The sequence below is a fragment of the Nothoprocta perdicaria genome, unplaced genomic scaffold, assembly GCF_003342845.1.
Source record: "Nothoprocta perdicaria isolate Ctin4 unplaced genomic scaffold, notPer1 scaffold_32, whole genome shotgun sequence".
NCBI classification, from domain to species: Eukaryota; Metazoa; Chordata; class Aves; order Tinamiformes; family Tinamidae; genus Nothoprocta; species Nothoprocta perdicaria.
The window spans coordinates 1,524,449-1,544,765 of record NW_020455555.1 but is presented as its reverse complement, the minus strand read 5'-3'; the positions used below and the strand labels follow the sequence as shown (position 1 = coordinate 1,544,765).

Below are 20,317 nucleotides of genomic sequence, written 5' to 3'. Positions count from 1 at the left end.
CAGTACTGTGAAAGCTTTGAGATACTCTGGTACTAAATTAATGCTAATAATTGGTTGGGGGGCTTCTTAGTGCAGTATAAGGCACTGCAGAGTGGCCCTGGGAGGTTAGCTGCTGTTGGGAYGCAAACCCTCTCGCCCTGCTTGGCCCAAGCGCTGCTGCAGTGGTGCCGCCCTCTCACCCGTGCCACCCCGTGCCCACCCCTCCTCTTTCTGGGGTTGGTGAAACCTGCTGCCTTCTGGCCTCCCGGAAAGCATTTCTTGGCAAATCAAACACAGTACAGAAACAGAGCGCTAAAAAGTGCATGGATGTTAAATGAAGCAAGCTCAGTATCATTTCAGTTTTCTGGAGAACGTTTTGCTGAGATCAGATGAAATATTTTAGGTTCAGGAATGATGAGAGACTCATGTTAAGTCTGAGGCAAAAACATCCTGCTCCAAGAAGGCAAGGCAGCACTAGGACAAGTAGGGAATAGGTTTTTCACGTGCTAAGTAGGTTGCTGCTTTCATTTAAATGTCTTTTCTGGCCTGGTAAATTTTAATGCAGTGGTCATACGAGTCCTAATTTTAGTTAATGTGAATGTATAAAGTTCTGCATATGCTTAAGGATATAAGTCTTAATTAGGGCCTTCTGCTAGCAATCTGGCCCTGTTAAGTCTAATCACTCTTGGACTCTGCCTTTCTCTCCTTGAAAATCAAAAGCAAAGTTTCTTTTTTCTTACATAGCCAAATATTAATACTGGGGATTTTAAACACCTTCTGTAGGACTACTTGGTAATGGAAAGAGGTCACTCTTATAAACAAAAACCTTAATCCTTTTGATTATGCTAAACTATTTTTAGTGACATAATCATATGCTATTTCTCCATTTGTAGTCTTTGAACGCTTTTGTGAATTTATTATTATTTTGTTAAGATTTACAGATTGCCCCGCCATTCAACTGGCTTTCACAGGAAGAGCAAAAAATACCCCTCTGACTTGGTGACTACCTTTCGACTAGGTTTCAGACTGATGCTGACAAAAGATCAACAGGATTTTCTAAGATGGAGAAGAAATCCATTTTCTTCTTTCTTGTGAGCAGTTCTTTATAGCCAAAACTTCCCAGAAGGTTCTGGCTTGTACCAGTTATGATGCATTGCAAATATCACTTCAAATTGGCTAGTTCTGGTAAAGACAGAAATACATGAAATAGTCTTATAAGGGGAAATACTAGTCATAAGGAAGAGAAGTGTTGGTATCTGCCTCACCTGCAGTGCCAAAAGCAGTGGTCACAGGTTCTCACAAGTGTTCATTCTCTATAGGACCAAGAGAGCTGTGTAAGGGCTTCTGCGTGCAGACTTTTTAAAAGCAGCTCTTTAAAATACCCACAAAAAGGGATTTTTTTTCTTCCATTAACTTTTTGCTGTGGTTCTCCATAATCATAATGCTGTCTTGGCAATCACCTCCTGCTTCAGTGGAAGTGCAAGAAGACCCAAATAAACACTGGCATTTGTGCAGGGAGCTACCAATACAGGCACAAGGTGGACAGGGCTGCTGCGCACAGGGTGACGGGATGTGCAGAATTAGAGTTTCCTAATTTGACAGCTGACAGCTACAACTGGGGCAAATGGTGGTTTTCTGTCAGCGAATATCGATAAAACAACTCGGATTTCTCTGAGTAAGGCCTATGTAAAACCCACTGCAGGTCTATTTCTTGGTATTGACTGCTCGTACAAAATCCCTGCTGATTTTGTTCATCTCTCTTGTCCTAATACAGAGGAAAGTACTGACACAAATCACTTTAGATTTGCCATTCCCTCCTAATCCTTAAATGCAGATATAAAATCGCCTAAATTTTTCTTTCTCTTTTAAACTGCAACCACGTGTCTTAGTTATGAAAGGGAACAGCTGACCTGGCTCTTTTCCCCTGGCCAGTGTACACCCTCCAACCTGTCCCTTGGCCAGAACCAGCTGCTCGATAGATCCAAGAGACTTCAGCAAGGGCAGCTCCTTTCTTTGGAGAGCACAGAGCTCTGCTTGCTCTCGGACTGCCCCTGAGACTTTCCTGCCTTCTCTCCTTCTGTTACATACTTCCAGTAAATTGCTGCATATTTTTGTAGTCTTCTCCTTGCTCTAAAAGCAGGGTCATGTGGCCTTTTGGAAAAAATGTTCTGAGCAGTAAAAGAGTCCTGTGTTTGGGCTGTCTTGTACAGGGCAGATGCTGCCATGCTCACCGTGAGCATATTTCAGTGTCAGGGGACCACTGTGAAACCTCATATTTTTAGCCATTCTTTCTTGTGGCATTTTGAAGTAAAGTTTCTTAGCATGTTATTTCTACCTATAATGTTTTAACATCATATGTATTTTACACCAAAGACACATTGAGGGAAGGGAAAGAGTCCTGCAGTCTTGACTGGAAGAAAGGTAGAGGGAAGAAAATAAAATGTCTTAACTCTAGTTTCTATCATGTGTGATGGACATATTATTTTTTTAATGTCAGTCAATAGCAGCCTGTTTGCTCATGAGTGACTTGTTACCAACATATTTAAGGCGAGTGCTTCTTCACTAAGGCTAGTGTTGAAGTTTTTTTGGCTTCCAAATTCAAGAATTTGGCCAATTTCAGATGTTTCTTCATGTATTACTTGTTATTAGCATCTGTAATGGTTGAAAAGATCATTCCTTCCCCCTGCCCTTTTCTCCTTAATCACTGTAGCAATTCCTTTCATTCTTGTCAACTTTTTTTTAAAAATATGGTAGTCAAATGCTAATTAAGGAATGCCACACAAAAAGCTTTCTCAGAAACCACTGGAACATAGTGAAAATATTATACAAGAAGGTGCAGTGGAGTCTGGGAAGAGTACAGGTTCTTGGGATGAAGGGAATTTCATACGTTCTGTATACACACACAGCTTGCACTTGTGGCAATGTGAGTTAGATGTGTGGATTTGGAACACACTGCAGCCTGCAGGCTTGGTATATCAGCTCTGTGAAATATCACTTATTCTTCCTTGCTAGCAGCATGTGGAGGATGAAATGAGGAACTCCTTTGTCTTACTGCAATAACCACAGAGCCTGAGCTTTTAAAACCTTCTGTTCTTGTTTTACTTTTTGTTTGAAATGCTTGATAATAGCAGGACTATTTGATTGTCACTAAGTCAAAATTTCTTCAAAAGAGTTTGTGCCCTTGGGGGCCTATCTGTCCATGACCTTAATGTAATAATTCTTGACTGGAGGAGTGCATGACACAAACATTAAAGTCAATGTTGCAGAGAGCAAAATGGCTTGCCAAAGACAGGCTTATTTTCAAGCTTGTAAAATATGCATGTTCCTCTTCTATCTGTAAACATACTTTAGTGCCCAAGAGGGGCTGATGTGGCTGCTGATTTTTTTTGAGGTCCTTGTCTGGGCATGAAAAAAGCATTTTCTTGCTTGAGCTGAATTCTTGATTAAAATTTTCAGGACAATATGTTGGCAGCCTTCTGCTCTTGATGGGATCATCAGACTGAACGTGTTCTCTGTGCTCAGGGTCTGGTTTACCACTTGCTGCTTTAATAATCACATGAAGCCAAGTCTAGGAGGCTGTGTGTGTGAATGCTGAGGGGAGGATGGGATYGAAAGCTGCAGCTAAACGGGTCCTTCCTCAGCTGAATTTTGTGTTTTTTTTTTTCTTGGAAAATATTCTGTGAAGTGGTTTGAGCATTTTGTATTTGAGCACCAGAAAGGGAAGGCTACTTCCATCTGTCAACAGCCATCAAAGAGAAAAGGTGTTTGGGGGCTTCAAGGTCCCTGGAAAGGGCTTGACTTTAGCAGGAAACATGCAAGGTGCAGATCCTCATGGGAACCTGGACTTGGCCAGCTTCCTGGTGGGAGAGCTCCAGCATGACTGCCAAAAGTGACCATGTGGTTCAGATTATGGTATGTCCACTTACTGCCTGATATTTCCTGTTAGGAAGCGAGGTGAAATACATTTGTGTTGCTTGTTTTGTCTCTTCCCCTCTTTCTAGTGAGGACCACAAGTGGCCCAGATAACATGGTTGCCACTTGCTGCTTTCCTAATAACTTTTGAAAATATTGGCCATTTTGAACTAAACTTGAAAGGGGAGTGGGGGTTATGAAATAGCTGTGTTTACTGTGAGGGGGAGGGAAAAGGTGTTTGGGGAGAGATGTGACATGAATGAATGTGCTCTTAGGTGCATTCAGGCAGCATGGACCTGTCTAATTAGGTACCAGGAGGCTTCATCTCTGGGCACCAAATTCAGGAAGGCAGATTTTGCCAGTCCTGGTGCTCACAGGGCTACTAGTTTGTCTAGYTAGCACCTCTTTGCACCTCCTGATTTCCCCCATAATGGGATACAATGATTTCCCCCCTGTTCCACTCTTGCAGCTACCACACTGGTTGGCGTGCAGCTTGGGTTGGCAAACAGCAGCTTCAGGATAGCTGTGTCCCAACAAACACCAAATCAGAGTCRGAGACTGTTCTGGTAGAAGTTTCTACTTGCATCAAGTACATGTACAAATCCAGTGCTGCCAAAGTCTGGGACACAATGACAAAAGACAATACATATCTATTTCTACCAATCCATATATCCTTACATTCAGATAAATCTTTATTTTTCACCTAACTCAAAAATCTGCTTTCCCAAGCCCATAAAAAAATGGAAATTTATTTTCCCTGGTTTATGTCCATCCTTTCAAACATTAAATTTCATTAAGTTCAGTTAGGGTGTCAGAGCTACTTAAATCAAGTGCAAGGAAAGCAAGAAACTGCATTCCCTAAGAGGAGGAAGATGGCGTCTTCCTTCTCTATCAGGTCTTGGAGAGCTCCACCCCTCTTGCTGACACTTGCACGTAACCTGTGCCTTGCTTTGGAACAACTCAACTAACCTCTAGCCTCTAAAGGGAACTTGGGGTGTAACTCRGCTCCAAAAGGGCTCAGCTCCCACCCAGCCCCGTTGTCCGTAGAGGCACATGCTGCCCCATGGAGGATTTATCTGGAATCAATAAACTGCATGGTCAGGAAGATCTGCTTGGTATGAAGTAGGATGTTGGATGGAAGCCTGAGGAACATAGGTTTTTCTTTAATGTGAGGTGTTGAATGTTGTTTGAGATGCTGGTTGCCTATGTGCAGAGCAGAAGCATGCTGAGAAGATTGGGATTTGCAGGCGGATTAGGAAACAGATTCTGAGGGGGGACTGCTTGTGCTTCCTGCTCAGAAAGATGTTCCTTGAAGAGCATGTTCATCTCTCAAACTAGAGACACCACAGATGTAGGCAGGTGGAGGAGATATGATGCAGGTAAGAAGTATGGGTTTGCAGGGATTCTTAGAAATCTGAGTATCTGCCTGTTAGCAGGATTTGAACAAGGTGCTGGGTAAGCAATGGCACTTACTCGTACAGTAGTGGTGATACCGGTCCCAGGCAACTGCGGCGCTGGAGCCRATGCTGGCCAGTGCTGTCAGGAAGCCCTGGAACCCGTGGATTTGGCAGCCGTCGGAGCCATAAGGCCAGTACCTGTCAATGACCGAGCAGTGCGTCAGCAAGGTGTTAGAAAGGGGTGAGATCAATTTAGAGATTATATTAATGGAGGGGCAGAAAAACAATAGCCTGCTGGTCTGAGAAACGCTTCCTTGTGACAGATGTTCCTGTGGTYGCCGTCAGGTATTTGGCTGTATTTAGCTTGCTAAGGTCACAACAGCTGTGTTTTAGCTGAGAGAAGGAAACAGCCTTATTTTTCTGTTTTGGAAGACTGTCTTTTTACATTGAAATCTATATTTGATCCAGGTACTTGTACCTTCAAAATTTTCACCCGCTGGGAGTAGCCAATTCAACTTGTGAAAGTAACAAATATGTAATAAACTTTGGCATAATTGGGGAGCAGAAGTCTTTGTGCACCATGGGCAGGAGTACAGAAACTCCCAATAAATCAAAATTTCTTCAAAGAGCAAGACTGATGCTTCCAAATGTATTTGCAGACTAAGAACAAAAAGAAACATGAGATGTCATACAGGAGGCATCTGCTTACAAGCACATTCAATATTGCGGTCACCCATGACAAAGTGCCTTGGCCTTTTCTTTCTCTTTGTCTTTAACGTGGCTGTCTGCTTGTAAACTGTTGCTTGACTGTCTTTGAATTGGAAATCTTCAGTCATCTCCTTTTCTATGTAATTATACCAGTGTCATACATCATGATTCTGTCCCTGGAAGTTCCTTTGAGCAGGAGGCAGCCAGTTCCTGGGAGGCTGTGCAACTTAGGCTCCCACTTAAAGAAAAGGGCCAGCAGGGACTCCGTATCTTGGAGTCCATTTCTATTATGGTACCATTGGAGCCCACCAAATCATTGAATCAGTCCCACGAATGACCAACAATATTGCAGATAACATAAACAGCTGTAAAATGTTGGTTAGCAGCAGGAAGGAGAGACATGGGCTTTTGGGAAGGCAACATGAAGACTTTTCATGGTCTCACAGACCTTCYGTATTGCTACTGTCCCTGAGGCCCCCGCACATGAACTAGATCTTATTGCAGCATATTAAGGTACAAAATAGAAAACAGTAGGTCAAGATTCCCAGCAATTATTACTTCACTTCCTTTGCAGTTATGGTGCTGATGCACTTTGAGGATAAACTAGTTTTTGAAAGATTTGAATCAAGGTCATTTTTGACGTACTGACCTTAACTTCTTAGCACCATTTCAGAAAAGACACCTTTATTGACTTCAGTGAGACATGAGTCTTCTGAACATACCGGTGGTAAAGCAGTTCTTGAATAGGCCTCATTGCAGCTGACTATTGACTTGTTAATTTGTTAGAATGTTTTTATATCCATTAGGAGAGAAGCAAATTGTCATTTCTCAGGTTTGAAATGTTTCTCTTTTCTGGTAAGGGTATTTTCAAGGTTTAAATATGTGCTACTTARGTGGGATTATTCATCAACTGTCTTAAAGAGTGTGTCTTTTTGGAATATGCTTTCCTTTTGAATTGTGTGGCAATTACTTAAATGCTTCATATTATTTCTCTCCTCTCATAAATGACTGACATTCCCATGAGCTGGGAAAATGTGGAGAATTAATGTGCCATCACTGTTGTGAACCTCCTGAAAACTGTAGGTCTGCACTTCATTTTCTACAGATTTTGGAAATAAATGCTCTAATGGAAAAGTTTACGAAGAACAGGAAGGCTTGCAATTAACTTTGGGGTCAGTCTGGAGATTTAGCTGAATGAAAATATATGCTTATTATTCAGCTAGCTTTACTGTATTCACTGGTGACACTGTGGTTAAATATTTTCTATAATTAATCTTCTAGGCAGTGGTAGTAAAGTCTACTTAAAAAATTTCCCTGATAGAAATGTATTTTTTAGGGTTTTATTTTGCACTTCAATTTTGAAAGGCTGATTAGAGTCAGTGCTAGAGAGTCATTTAATTAATTTTGACCTTTTAAGGCTTTAGTGGTTCATTTTATGTGGTTCTTTTGAGCATCCTTAAGTAAAAAAAGATGTACCTTAAGAAGCTGGAAAAGGCAGCAATGAAGGCATTGATGCAGATCCCACAGTCGGCCAGTGCAATGCTGAAAACCAGCAGATTACTGGGTGTTCGGAGTTCTTTGATTTTTCGGAAAGAAATAATTGTCAAGCCATTCAGACAGAACCCAAGCAGGGCTGAAAAACAGAATTGTTTGGCATGAATCAACTGGAAATGGGAAATATCTACAAGAGCTCAGCTGTTTTCTTTGRATTAGCAATAATTACAATGGAAACTTTTAGTTACTGTCCAGTGGTTACCGTGAGCACCCAAGTAACTAAAAGGCTTTCAGGGGAAAAGTCTTGAGTGGCAGCTGAAGTCAAAGCTTGGAGGTGCACCAGAGCTTAGGGATGTAGCTGCTCGTGCAGAGCAGAAATGGCTTAATTTTATTTTTAATTCTGTTTTATTCAACAGAAACCTGTTTTTCAGGTTCTATTAAAGGACTCATTAAATGACTTTGGAGCAGAGATGCAAAGAAGGCAGTGTTGGAGGGGCCAGCAACCAGCACACACTGCTGCCRTACACCTCTTGGGCCGTGTCTTTGGTAGGGAAACAGTTCACCTTTGCTGTGGGTTGTCACGGGCTGCTGGTGTTGGAGCAGAGAGACTCCCTGGCTGTGGTTCAGCCAGCCTGCTTCCCCTCGGGCTTCTACCTAAGGCTGACCTAGACAGCGCTTGAATCACAGCAGCTCAATCTTATTACTGCCCTTCGTCAATAGACTATACATGGAAAGGAATAATCTAATTATAAAAAGCAGGCACTGATAGATTTTATAAAGTAAGTTAATGTTTGTTCAGAGAGGAGCATTCAAATAACCCTTGCATGGAGCTGTGCTACCCCTATCCATCATAGGTTTAAACTTGAGCTTTGTCCTTTCAYGTCCTTTTCTAGATGACCTGAATTAGCTCTGATGAGGCTCTGACTCAACATCACCTCTCCAATCTAATGTAGATGAGAGRCAGTGCATCTCTTTCTTTGTGTTCTTCTTGGAAATAGAAATTATGTGGCAGAGAGGAAAATCCATATTCCCTAATTCTGTAAAATAGAATAGTTACTTATGGTCATTGTCTTAATTCTGCAGTTACATAAGATGGATGATTTTGTATAGTAAGAAATCCTGCTCCTGCCTTAATTGCATTAATGGCTGATGGCATAACCATAGTAACAGCTGATGTGCTCCTCTCATTACACAACAAATAACAAAATGTTTCCAGAACTATTTGGAGCCATTTGAGATGTGCTGTTCTTGTTTCTTCCGTGCCAGCTTAACTCCCATCTGCTGCTGCYAGCTCTCCCAAATCCAGTCAAGCCTTCTGGGAGAGTGACCATATATAGAGCAGAGCTGAAGCGCTATTACTGCATCAGCTCTCTCTCTTTTTTTTTTTTCTTCCCTGGCTTTTCACTGCTTTTTGAAGGTTGTGGCTTCCCTGCACAATTCTGCCTTAAAGGCCAGTATGAGTGTGTACATGGATAAATTATTAAATTAAAAAGACAAAGCTTCACACTTCCGTTTCTAACATAGCAATTGTGTTAAGAGTGCCCCTGATTGAAGTGAGTGCCAAAAAGTTTTCTTCCTCCCCAGTGCTTTCTTGAAAGCTGCACTTACAAACTGCAGCAAAAACTAGGTGGTCATTGCCCTTGTCTTAGAGTCTTTGAGAAGGTKAATTAATCTTGAATTATTTAGTTTGATCTCTCTAGTCAGATAACAGAGATAATGTATTACTGCCAAAGACCAAGCATGTTCTGGGTAAAACCCTACAAAATACTGTATAATCTTACTGTTAGCTTTGATAGAATATAAATAGATTAGAACTTATATAGTTGTAGGTGAAGGTCTGTTATCAACAGGTAACATGCTGGGATATCAATAACTGAATCCTTTTGTCTTTCCACAGCTTRCAGCACAACATACTGTGTCTATATGTGAGCCTGGGCTTCCTCATCGGCTTCTGCAGCTATACCCTGCAGGCTGCTCTCTGGGAATTTGTCCTAACAGTTGTAGCCAAGAACTTTGCTGCTGCTTCAGTATCTACTATGGTAAGGCCAAGAGTGACAAGCCTGCATCTAAGTCATCRAAAAAGTAGAGATTGGACTACAGGATTAAGGTATCTCTAAACATTTACTGGACACATGTCTACCTGGCAAATTCAGCAATAACGTAAGGATGTTGGGTATCTACRTAGTAAATATAGAAGAAACAAGTTAAAATAATATTAGCCAACTCAAGTTTCCTTAAGTTAATGGCTAAAACAGCTTTGAGACTTGGAAAGTTCMGCCAAAAAGTCTGAAATGTATTTTATGCATCCTTGTCATCTACAAGCAGGTATTAAGCTAGACTAGGCTGAAAAAACAAACATCAAAAAGACCGAAGTGAGGAGTGTGTGTGTGTTTTGCTTAGCAGTAGTTAGAAGGCAGATAAACGGTGTGACTGACCAGTGAAGTGTGAGTGAAGAGTAGGGGTGGTYATTTTCCAGCTGGAGCAAAAGCTGTGCCTGTGTTTCCAGGGGCACCTGGCACTTGGTGCTGGGCCAGGCAGGGGCACCTGCAAGGGGAGGGCTCCTTTCTCCCATGCTCAGCGCTGTCCTGCTTTGCTAATGGGCATCGTTTCTGTGCAGGCAGCCCTGCTGGCTTCCCCTCTTCTGCCCTCGAGCCCTGCAAGAGCAGTGTCCCTGCCTGAGTGCTAGTGTGTAGGGATGGGGTCCCAGAGCAGGAAAGGGACAACAGGGGAGGCTGGGGCCTGACTCTGATGGATTTGTGGCTACAGGCATATCCTTTGATACTAATCAAATTCATAGATACAAATGGACAATTGTGATGCAGTGTTTTGATCAAGTGGCACGTGCATTGAACAGCCCATACTGGTTAAATTAATTTTGTCTCCTAATTTCACTTCTTCGCACTCTGAAAGCTTTCAAATCTCTTCCAAACACATTTCTGTTCCCTACTGTTGCCAAGCAGCCATTAATTGCAACTCTACTGAAGCAATCTGGGTGTATGCTAACTGTTAACAGGCTATTTTGGACCTATCATCTTTGATTATGAGGTGGCTATCACTACAAAYAAAATAAGCAGCCATATACTATTAAGGGATCATCAGACAGTGCAGCATCCTTCCTCTGAAGAAAATAAAACTGCATTTTGAAGTTGATAACAACATCTTATATCTCAAACTCTTGCTAAGAAACCTAAGTAGCAAGCATTGCCCCTTCACCGTGTGCAAAGCAGGTCTTTGTTGTGAGCAACTTGCAGCCCACCCTCTTTTATTCACCAGAAGCACTGCTGTTGTGGCCATAGTGGCCACACCAGGTCTGAGTCTCAGTATCCCAGACACTATTTTCTCCARTTTCCCTTCTCTGCTCCCCAACACCTCACCCTAAATAATAAGGGGAAAAAAAAATTGATTTCTCCTGAATTCCCGCATGGAACTTACCTTCTACCAGCAAGGCTGTGCCAATGGCAAACACCTCTAATTCAGTGAAGCCTTCAGGGAGAGGATATGAAGTGACCATACTTAGAACCAAAATGCCCCCCCCCCAAAAAAAAAAAAAGAAAAAAGAAAAAAAGAATTTAACCTCTGCACCCTGTTATAGCCTTGGGGCTGCCTTTTGCCTGGATCCCTCTTCTTCCACTAGTCCAAGGCAGCTTCCTTCTTAAAGGAGTAGCTCACGTGCAAACACATGCTCGCTATTATATAAAAGCTTTGGGGTTTTTWCTTCTACCACTCCAATCCCTGTGAGAATGTCATTAATGATAGGACTAGCATCAACCCACCCCCCTTGCTTCTGCAAATCGCATTTCAGACACCAGCAAAATGAAAGCATTCATTGCAATTACAACAAGTTCTTTGTAGAGATAAGATTAAGAACTCTGTCCAGTTAATTCTGCAACACTGAAAAAGAATTAAAGCTTTTGGAATGAAGGAAACACATGTAATATGTAATTGGGGAGTGACCTGAAAAACAAAGGGGCACTCACTGAATTGGTAATTAGGGGAAAAGTATAAACCAAGGACTTCTGCAGCATATATGTTTTTTTCCTTATGCATTTCTTAGAAACTGGGCAATGTCTTTTTGTGGCAATAACTGTATGATGTATATATTCTGTATAATAAATAGCATTACTCTTTAACTTAGGCTTAAATTAAGATGCACATTAGCAGAGCCTGACCAAAGGCAAGCCTGTGCTAATTACTGGTGTTGGACTCCAGACAGGACATGTGCGAGGTGCCTCTTGGCGAGGGCTCAAAGGACTGGCTGCCTTGCTGTCCTCTGGGGGCCCRGGCTCTGGGTGCAGGATGACTGCAAAGTGGCACAGGCCACGCTGTTTCCCCTCCCCGAGCAAACCTGCAGGGCCCAGCCAGTGCGTGGCATGTGTCACCACACACCTTTGTCCTGCCCTGGACAAAGACAGGGGTGTTCCTTGSAGAGGAGCAAAAAGGGAGTTGAAGCACGAGGTGCGCTGACTTTCTGCAGCTAGAGCAGTCCCACCCCAGATCTGCTTGGTCATGTTGCTGTGCCTCTGGACTCCTGCTTGGTATCGGAGAGCGTGACTGCTGGTGCTCAACCTGCAGCCATCTTCAGTGCAGGTAGCTGCTGTCACAGATAGAGGCTGTGAAATGCTCTTGGACTTTGAAGAAAGGTCYGGGTGCTTGGTTTAAGCAAAACTAAACTATGTTGCACTGTGTAAATTTGTCCTTGTCTTGCCTTTCACTCACTCTAATATCTTCTTCAAGAGGAAGGTGCTAGTGCTGACACTTAGCAGGCTGAATGACTCGGCCTGCTAAAATGGATCTGCCTGTGTTTTTAATAGGGATCCGTTGTGCATTCTTGCAAAAATTTAGTGCTAGATCTTGTGAATGTACTATAAATCTTTAGTGCAGTTTTTTTGGAGAATATATGTCTCATTGTAATGCTTATCAATGTAAAGTTAGACTGTTCTTGTAGATCAGAGAGAGAGAACACAGGTATGTGTGAACTGCCCTCCTGAGGGCTGCCAAGCACCTTTGGGTTCCTGCCACTTGCTCACCATCTCTCCCAAGCAAACACCCTAGTGCATTCCATGGCTGCTACCTTCTTTAGTTCATGTTAACACTCACTCACACTTTGCTCATTCCTGAATGATTTTTTTTCCAAAGAGGACTAAGAATGCAATCTCTTTGGATTTAACAGGCCTGATTTAGAAAGAATATTATAGAAGTTTTGGCTGTTTCTCCTTTAAGAGTCTTAAATAATTACCATGTCTAAACCTTTTTTATATTGTCGACGATGAGTAAAATAGTGCAAGTCAGTTACAAGCAACCTTTCATTTGCTTATTCAGCACCTGATTCAAGTGCAATTAAATATCATTAGAACAGTTAAGCATCAGCTCCCAATAGCCACTTCTAATGATGTGTTAAGGTGACTCTGTTAAGAGTTCATGGTGGTGATGCATGTTCTGATGCAGCTGCTGTATCCAGTTAGCTATAAAGAGTTTTCTGCAKCAAAGAGGACAGGTAAATGTGGAATAAATTAATGAGTTTGACAGAATCTAATAATCGTATTTGTTTATTTTTCCACTTGATAAAAGAAAATTGTATTATATTGCTCACTTTCCCTGCAAAAAAACAATGTCACGTTATGTACTCACATGAAGTTAGAGAAACCATGCAAAGGATAACAGATTTACCAAAGGCATTTATTAACTCTTTAATTCATGAAGTCTTCTATTTTTTTTGTTTTGTTTTCCCCTCTCATGCAGTCTTTTTAGTAGCTATTTGTGGCTTCAGAATTCAGGGGGAAATGTTCTTTGCTTGATCTGATGTTACCTTACAACCTGTTATTTTATGCTCCCTGTGATCTCCTCACTGTATCAATAAATATCCATTTCAATTTATGCTGTCACTTAAGGATGCTTCCCTGGTTGCTAATCTGTTTGCAAAGAACATGTAGGAAACAGATCTGATATGTTGTTGCCAGATTCCCCCATGGATATCATAGGGCAGAATGGATTTGGTGAGAACAGATTAATCTTTATGAAATATGTGTTGGTACAAGCACAGCAGAAAGGTGCAATACAGAGATAACAGAATACTTATAAAATTCAGAAGTGTATCCAAGCAATCAATGCAGATTGCTCATGTACTTTTTTATATTCACAGCAGGAACTGTGCTAAATTGATGTATTATTATTCCTGTGTCTTCATAATCCTTTCTTCTCAAGCAAGTTTACCCAAATTGTTTTTGACTTTCTATGTATAAAAATGCTTTTAAATGACAAATAGCAGTATTTCAGCAGCGGCAGCCTGGGAATACAGACACACAGGGCTTGAGTTCAATATCACATAGATTAGAGGTAGCCTTGGGTCTCACTGGAAATGTTTCTCATGAGGGGAAGGAAGCAGGAGACCTGCTGCTTTAAGTTGCTTAAATCTGTTTTGATTTGGTAGCAGAGATTGGGTGTTTCAGACAGTGACTAGGTTTGCATTCAAAGGAGGCTTTGCTTGTGTTAAGGGAGGGTTCCCAGCAGCTGGAACCTAAACAAGACCTCACTTAGCTCTCTGTTTCTGTCTGAATTCCTTACCAAAGCCCTCATCAAAACTTTGTTTCCTGATGAATTTCATGCAGGCTGTAGAACTAGAACTACTTCCAAGTACTGTCCTCGGAGCATCAACKTTAGTGTTGGTTTTTCTGGCTTGAGTAGGACTGTAGGAACCACTTTGCTCTTGAAAGTTTCTTTCAATTATCTTGTTAAAGGTCATCAAAATTAGACCAGTTATCTATCTTAGAGCTTAACAAAGGAGCAAGAAGGGTGGAAAAATGATCCATAAAAAGATGTTACTTTTTACACCAAAGTTTTTAGAGCCCAAGTTGGAAATTGTACCTCACTGTGGGAATCTCACTCAGTTYTGTAGGACAAGTTCTAGTGTTGAAGGGACTGAGACATGCTCTCAACTCTGGAATGAGCCCTTCAAGACTCCCCTCTTTTCTCATAACTGTCCTAAGCAATCAAATTATAATATTTGAAAAATATATATAAAATCAAGGACTAGTAAAAATAATCACAGTAGTGTAATTGAACAGGCACTATTATGACTCCACCGCATGAATAGATATATATATATACATACACACACACACCTTGCATCAGTGAAGTTAATAGACTGAGAAGAATATTTTGCTCTGAGAAAAATAACATTTAAATAAATATATACCAGAGCAAAAACATTCCTCTTCCCTTTCCTCCTACCTTTTCCCCTTCTTCTGTTTTCTTCTTTATTTTTTCCATTTTTCTTGGTCCCTGTGTGTAAGACTTGGTTGCAGGTTCCAAGAGATTTATTAGAACTGCCCCAAGCCTGTGTATATATGAAATCTGAAGGCTGTAGGCAGGTAAGGCAGAAAAGGAAAGCAGGAGATTATCAAAGTGGGAAGAAGGTAGAGGGTTGCTGGGTAAAATATATTGTGCTCCATCTGCATCCAAAAGCCAAATAAACTGTGCAGGAAGTTTAATTCTTTTTGCATGCCTGAGGAAGCAAAATAAAACAAGCACTGTTCCCTAAGCAGAGGTGACTCTGCAGGGCTTAGGGTAATACTATTAAAGTCCAAATCAGAAAAGGTTGTTGCAGTCAGCAATATTATTGCACGGCCCKCTCTGGCGAGCAGCGGAGGATGCGAAGCCCAAATTTAGCTGCGTTTGTTAAATTTCAGGGCTCCTTTCATCCTTTCTCCCTTGCTCTCAGCTATAGTGGTAAAGCAGAAAGGTAATGGGTGTTTGTYGCATGTCTGGGAGATGCTTGTTTAGAGTTTTATAGATCTTTCCATGTGGCTAGCAAAAATAACCATCATAACAAAAATAAACATCATGATCTTTTAAAAAATTCTACCTTGTGCATCTCAATTGTGTTTTTTTTTCACATTTTTGCGATTTCTTTTTTTCCTTTACTGTGATGGATAGTATTACAAGGGTTAAGGCATTTATTGACAAGGTATTATACACGTTTTATGAGTATTTATAGATTGTGGGTAGAAGCATCTCTGAACTTCCATCTAGTGGACAATATGTTCATTTTTATATAAGTGCTGAAGCTGCAGATGCCCTCCAAGAAGGAAATGTTTGTTTCATCTGGTGCTTTCCCCATGCAGGGTAGTTTGTTCTGTCATCTTGTACTTCTGACCTCCGGTGGCTATTTAGCTGCCACTGCAGAGGGACTTGGAATAAAAGTAGTACTGTCATGACCATGGTGGCTACGCTCTCCTCCCTTGGWTTTCCAGGAGAGGAATTTGTCACCTCCTCAGTCCTGGGGCCAAAGATCACCTCACTGGTGTCCCAAAGGCTTAAGGAGAACAGGTCTGTGCTTTGGGAGCCTGGTGCTCCTGGAGCTGGTGGTGCCAGGGACACCAGCATTTCCATCCCTGAGTGAGAAGGAGGCTGATGCAGGCAGCGGGGTCCTCCGGGAGCGGGGCTGTGGTACCGGCTTGCGGAGCTGCTGCAGGTCCAGCAGAACCGGCTCAGGCGCCGCTTCCGTCCGGGCACTGCGGCTCATCCCCTCGGGACAGCGGGCTGCACTGCCTTCAGCTCCCAGGGCTGCCCAGGATAACCACAGCAAACATGTACGAAAGAAGCACTACTGATAGACTTCTAACATCCTGTGGCAAAAACCATTAAAGTTTCCTTTATTTTTTCAGCACTCTTGAAGGTTTGCTTAACGAGTTAAGTCCTATATGTCTAGAGGAGCTTTCTTCATTGGTATTAAGTGCAAGATCTAATTTAGAGAGACRTAATGCATTAACATGCTCTCAACTTGCATCAGTGGGAAGGATTTTCCACTTTATGAGATGTGCCCTGCCAGAAGCTTCTTGAAGATGCATTTACCTAATGAAATTGATTTAGTGTCTGGCTTGCGTCGCCTGCTAATAAAACCTTTCAGATAAAATCGTGATAATAAGGCATTTTATGACTTTCATTTATGATAAAATATGGTGCTTTATTTGCTCTATGCCATCTTTATCTAAGTATGTGGGGATTAGAAGTAAAAATAAATCCTGTCCAATGGCCATATTAAAAAAATGACTCAGTAGAACATGCTATGAATTTATTTGAGTCTTGCTTTAGAATCCGTGAGTGAGCAGAGTCTACTAATAAAAGAATATTTCTGGGTTCAAAAAGTCTATCTGGAAAAAAAGAGTGGGAATTGTAGTGTCAAATAATTAACTTAATCGTATTAACTTTTCTCTAAATTATATCCCGCCTAAAACTGTTAAGCTGTAGGCAAGATTGCCACGTGCTGAATACTGTTGGCTTTGTCMCTGACAGTAGAATATGTCCCCATTTGCTTTGAGAGCTATTCTCAGAATGCGAAACAAATTCTTACCCTTCTGCTCAGAGACACTCCTGCTTATTATTGCTTCTTCGTTCATATTCTTAGTTTAATACAGAGAAGAAACACTTTGTAAATGGCACCAAGAGCATAGCTTTTGTGATTTGGAGCCCAGGGCTGTGCCTGTGGAAATTAAGGTCCTCAGTCTCACCGGGTTTATTTTGAAGCAGAATTTGGTGTTCTGGACATACATGTTTTTATTCTGCAGAGCTACCTTTGGTGCTTGGAAAATTTCACCTTTGTTAAAATTGAMTATAGATTTAAATTAATCAAGGTCACATTGATTTTCAAAAGTCTCATAAATATCACCTGCAACCTGAAGGGAATTGGCCCGTGAGTGTTCATTTTAAATTACATAGGATAATGTGTGARTAAGTGTAAAATATTGTGAAAAAATAATACATTTCCCCGTTGGAAACACCATGGTGGCCTAGACCGTTCTCGCACTGCGAGAGCCGCCGTGCGCCCGAGCAGAGCTGTGGCGCAGGAGTGGCAGCAGGGCGCCTCAAAACAGCAGCCAGGCCTTCAGCTCCGTCTCGCCGCATTAGGGCAGAGTGTGGATGTACCCGGGGGAGAAGCTCGGCTCTTCGGGGAGTTTCTTCAGGCGCTCCCCCTCTCTTGCCCATGTAGCACACTCTGTAGTGATCTTTGGCCTGACCTGCTTAAGTATATAATCCAAAGGGAAAAACATGTGCAGGTTACCACTCACATTTATCCTGCTTTATTAAGTTGTCAGCCTGCCATCGGGTCTTTTTCTCTCGTGTTCAGGGCGAATCTCTCATGCAAAATAACAACATCTTTAATGACAAAATGCATAGGATTAACAGCTGCTGAGGAATGCTTTTTTGCTGGCTCGTTTCTCCCGCTGCTTCTGGCGTTTAGCTGTAACCTAGATGTTTCGTTTATGAGGCAAAACTGAGATTCRTGAAAGTGAATTCTGCTATATAGTAACTGCCTGCTTCCTACAAGTCTGTTATTCCAGAGCTCTAGCTGAGGGAAACTGCTTTGTCAGATGCATTAAAGAAAGCAGAGAAAAGTTAATTGTATTGAATGGCTTTTATTTGARTAGAATTTAATGTCAATGGGGAGTGAGGTGTTTCAGTCAATGCTGCAAAGACYGAGCTGAGGAGGAGCACCTGGGCAGGCAGGCACCTTGAGCAATGAGTGCACCAAGCAAAACATTGATCTTGGTCTTGGCTTGGAGATCATTAAGGCAACTGAGAAATCATTGAAACTAGAAATGGGATCTAGTGGAAGTCAAAGAAAAAACGACTGTGGACATTTAATGAGCAGCATTACATCATGTTCTCATCTCTTTAGAAATAAAGAATGAGATACTGGAATTTCTCTTTGAACAACAATAAATGTAGGATGTGAAAATAGCATGGGGAAAAACAGTCCTTTGGGCCATTCGCTCAGTAAGTGATTTCTACAAGCCTTAATTAATTACCAGAGTTACTAGTGAAACAAGCTTATACAAAACTATGGCATCATAAAATATCTGTTTAATAGCTAGCCCCAAGCCCCATCTAAATTACCTTGAAATTCTAAGAGTTACTAAGAAATATAGAAAAATTGCCAGTCAAATTTGTTCTGCTGGATGGATTCTGTATAAAAACAGTTTTACAGCAGAAATGCTGGTAAGCATTCTTTAGTAGAAACAATGCCTGTACTGTTCCTGTAACATACTAATTAACCTTCAGGTAATTAGTATGTAGGACTCCCATGCTATTCATATACTTCTCATTTGAAACTTCTGATTTTTTGATTGAAAGCAAAAAGCAACAATTCCACAACAGGAAGCATTGTAGGAGAGAAGATGTGTCAGGTGTACTCCAGTATTGAAGCTACTTCAGCTGGCACTTTAGCCTGCYGGGAATCCTCCTTGCACGTGCTGATCCTCAGCCTTGGCAGGAGAGCAGGTGAGAGTGGGAAAACATGGAAGTGAGAGGCTGTTCACACCCCTTTACCTTCTGCATCCAACCTATTYGTGAAACTGGGCTCCCTAAATTCTATTGTCAATGGGAAGAAAGACAAATATTATCAACAGGAAACTCAGACTGGCCATGTTATGCTTGCCCTAGGAGATGTACTGTTTCTCTACAACTACCTAGGAAGCCTACAGAGATTAGTCCTTTGTTAGGGAACTGAGCTGGCTGTCTATGGTTGGATGGCATGCATGCCCTGCTTTGTAGGATCTRCAAAGATTTGAGGACTAGAAGTAACCTTAGAGCTGAACAGAGATCCAGGCAACCACATGGCTGGCACTGGACTTTTATGCTTTCTGCATGTGTAGGGAAGCATGGAGAAGATTTGAGTTTTAAGGAGTAATATCCACAGCAGCTCTTCAAAACACATCTGTCTCCTACCTTTCTCAGGTGCAAGCTTTGGATGTAGAAGTGTCTATAATTATTTTTTTCTAAATTTGTTTTTTGGTTTAGATTGTTCCTATTTCTTCCTTGAGTATACAACTGGGCCTCCAAAAAGACCCCCAGGAAAATCTGAATTTGGATGGCTGGCTGCAAGAGGTGGGAAGAACAGCCGTGGCTGCTTTGAAGCATTGTCAGAAAAACTGGGAGGACACTTTTCCTCACTAATGTGGCTATAAATTAAGATCATAGAAAACCTCTTTTTAGAGGAAATCCTTGTGCTTGTACTGTGTGGTTGCTATTGTACTTGGTATTTTTCCCCCGTCTTCTCTCATCTTGGTTGAAGAAAAGGAAGATGGAATGTGAGGTGGACATGGCTGGTGGTGAAAGGCAAATGGGAGCTCAGCACAGGAATGCCAGGTGGTTTCTGCTGTATTTTATCCTACACCCCCATTTCTCTGGATGAAGTTGATGGCAAAGTTCCTGCTGGGTTAAGGGCATCCAGGAGTTCACTAGAATTGCTCCTGTTTTAAAATAGGAAACAATAGGAAACAATAGGAACAATCTAAACCAAAAAACACAGTAGGGCATCTTCGACTCACCCCTGTACCTATGCCAGGCATTGAGGCTTTGCAGTGTTACAGAACCAGAAGAGAAACATTTTCATAAAGTATCTCTGAAGGAGTGATTTCTGGTTAGTGTTTTATTGCTAGGTTGCTCTTGTTCAGGTCCATTCCATCATTCCTCATTACCGTTACCATTTACCTTTTCTGCTTTATGTCCAATATTGGGGTCATTTTTTTTTCCTGCCAAAGCTATAATGCAATATAGCTGTGAAGTGTGGGAGAAGCAGTCTGATAAGGTTGAAAGTAATTGACTATTAGCTTCTCCAAAGACTTTGACTTTTAGAGGAGTGTTGCACAACTGCTGTGACAGTGGTTTATATACATTCTCACTCAATAGAAATAATAGCTTTTATAAGCATCAGATAGCCTTATTAGTATGAATTTGATTCTACTCCCATCTAACACAGCAATCTCTCAAGAGTTGTATTGTGCATATTTAGGCTCTACTTTTCTGACATGTATTGTGTTCTCTGGAGT

At 41.6% G+C, this 20,317-nt stretch overlaps 1 protein-coding gene and 1 long non-coding RNA gene across 4 annotated transcripts in view; one reads left to right on the top strand and one right to left on the bottom strand.

The window, feature by feature from the left end:
- The window catches only part of LOC112950533, a 38,798-nt gene extending 28,208 nt beyond the window's left edge, over positions 1-10,590 (top strand). The window contains exons 3-4 of the long non-coding RNA XR_003250038.1: positions 7,922-8,036; positions 9,388-10,590. This is a non-coding gene — a long non-coding RNA (uncharacterized LOC112950533). The remainder of the gene's footprint in view (positions 1-7,921; positions 8,037-9,387) is intronic.
- The window catches only part of RGR (retinal G protein coupled receptor), a 31,902-nt gene extending 20,872 nt beyond the window's left edge, over positions 1-11,030 (bottom strand). For all 3 annotated transcript variants that reach the window (XM_026043095.1, XM_026043094.1, XM_026043096.1), the window contains exons 1-3: positions 10,923-11,030; positions 7,473-7,629; positions 5,365-5,486 (exon numbers count right to left, since the gene is read on the bottom strand). In XM_026043095.1, coding sequence (XP_025898880.1) covers positions 5,365-5,486; positions 7,473-7,629; positions 10,923-11,001 — 358 coding nt within the window. In that variant the 5' untranslated portion in view covers positions 11,002-11,030. The remainder of the gene's footprint in view (positions 1-5,364; positions 5,487-7,472; positions 7,630-10,922) is intronic.
- Between the last annotated feature and the right edge of the window lie 9,287 nt (positions 11,031-20,317).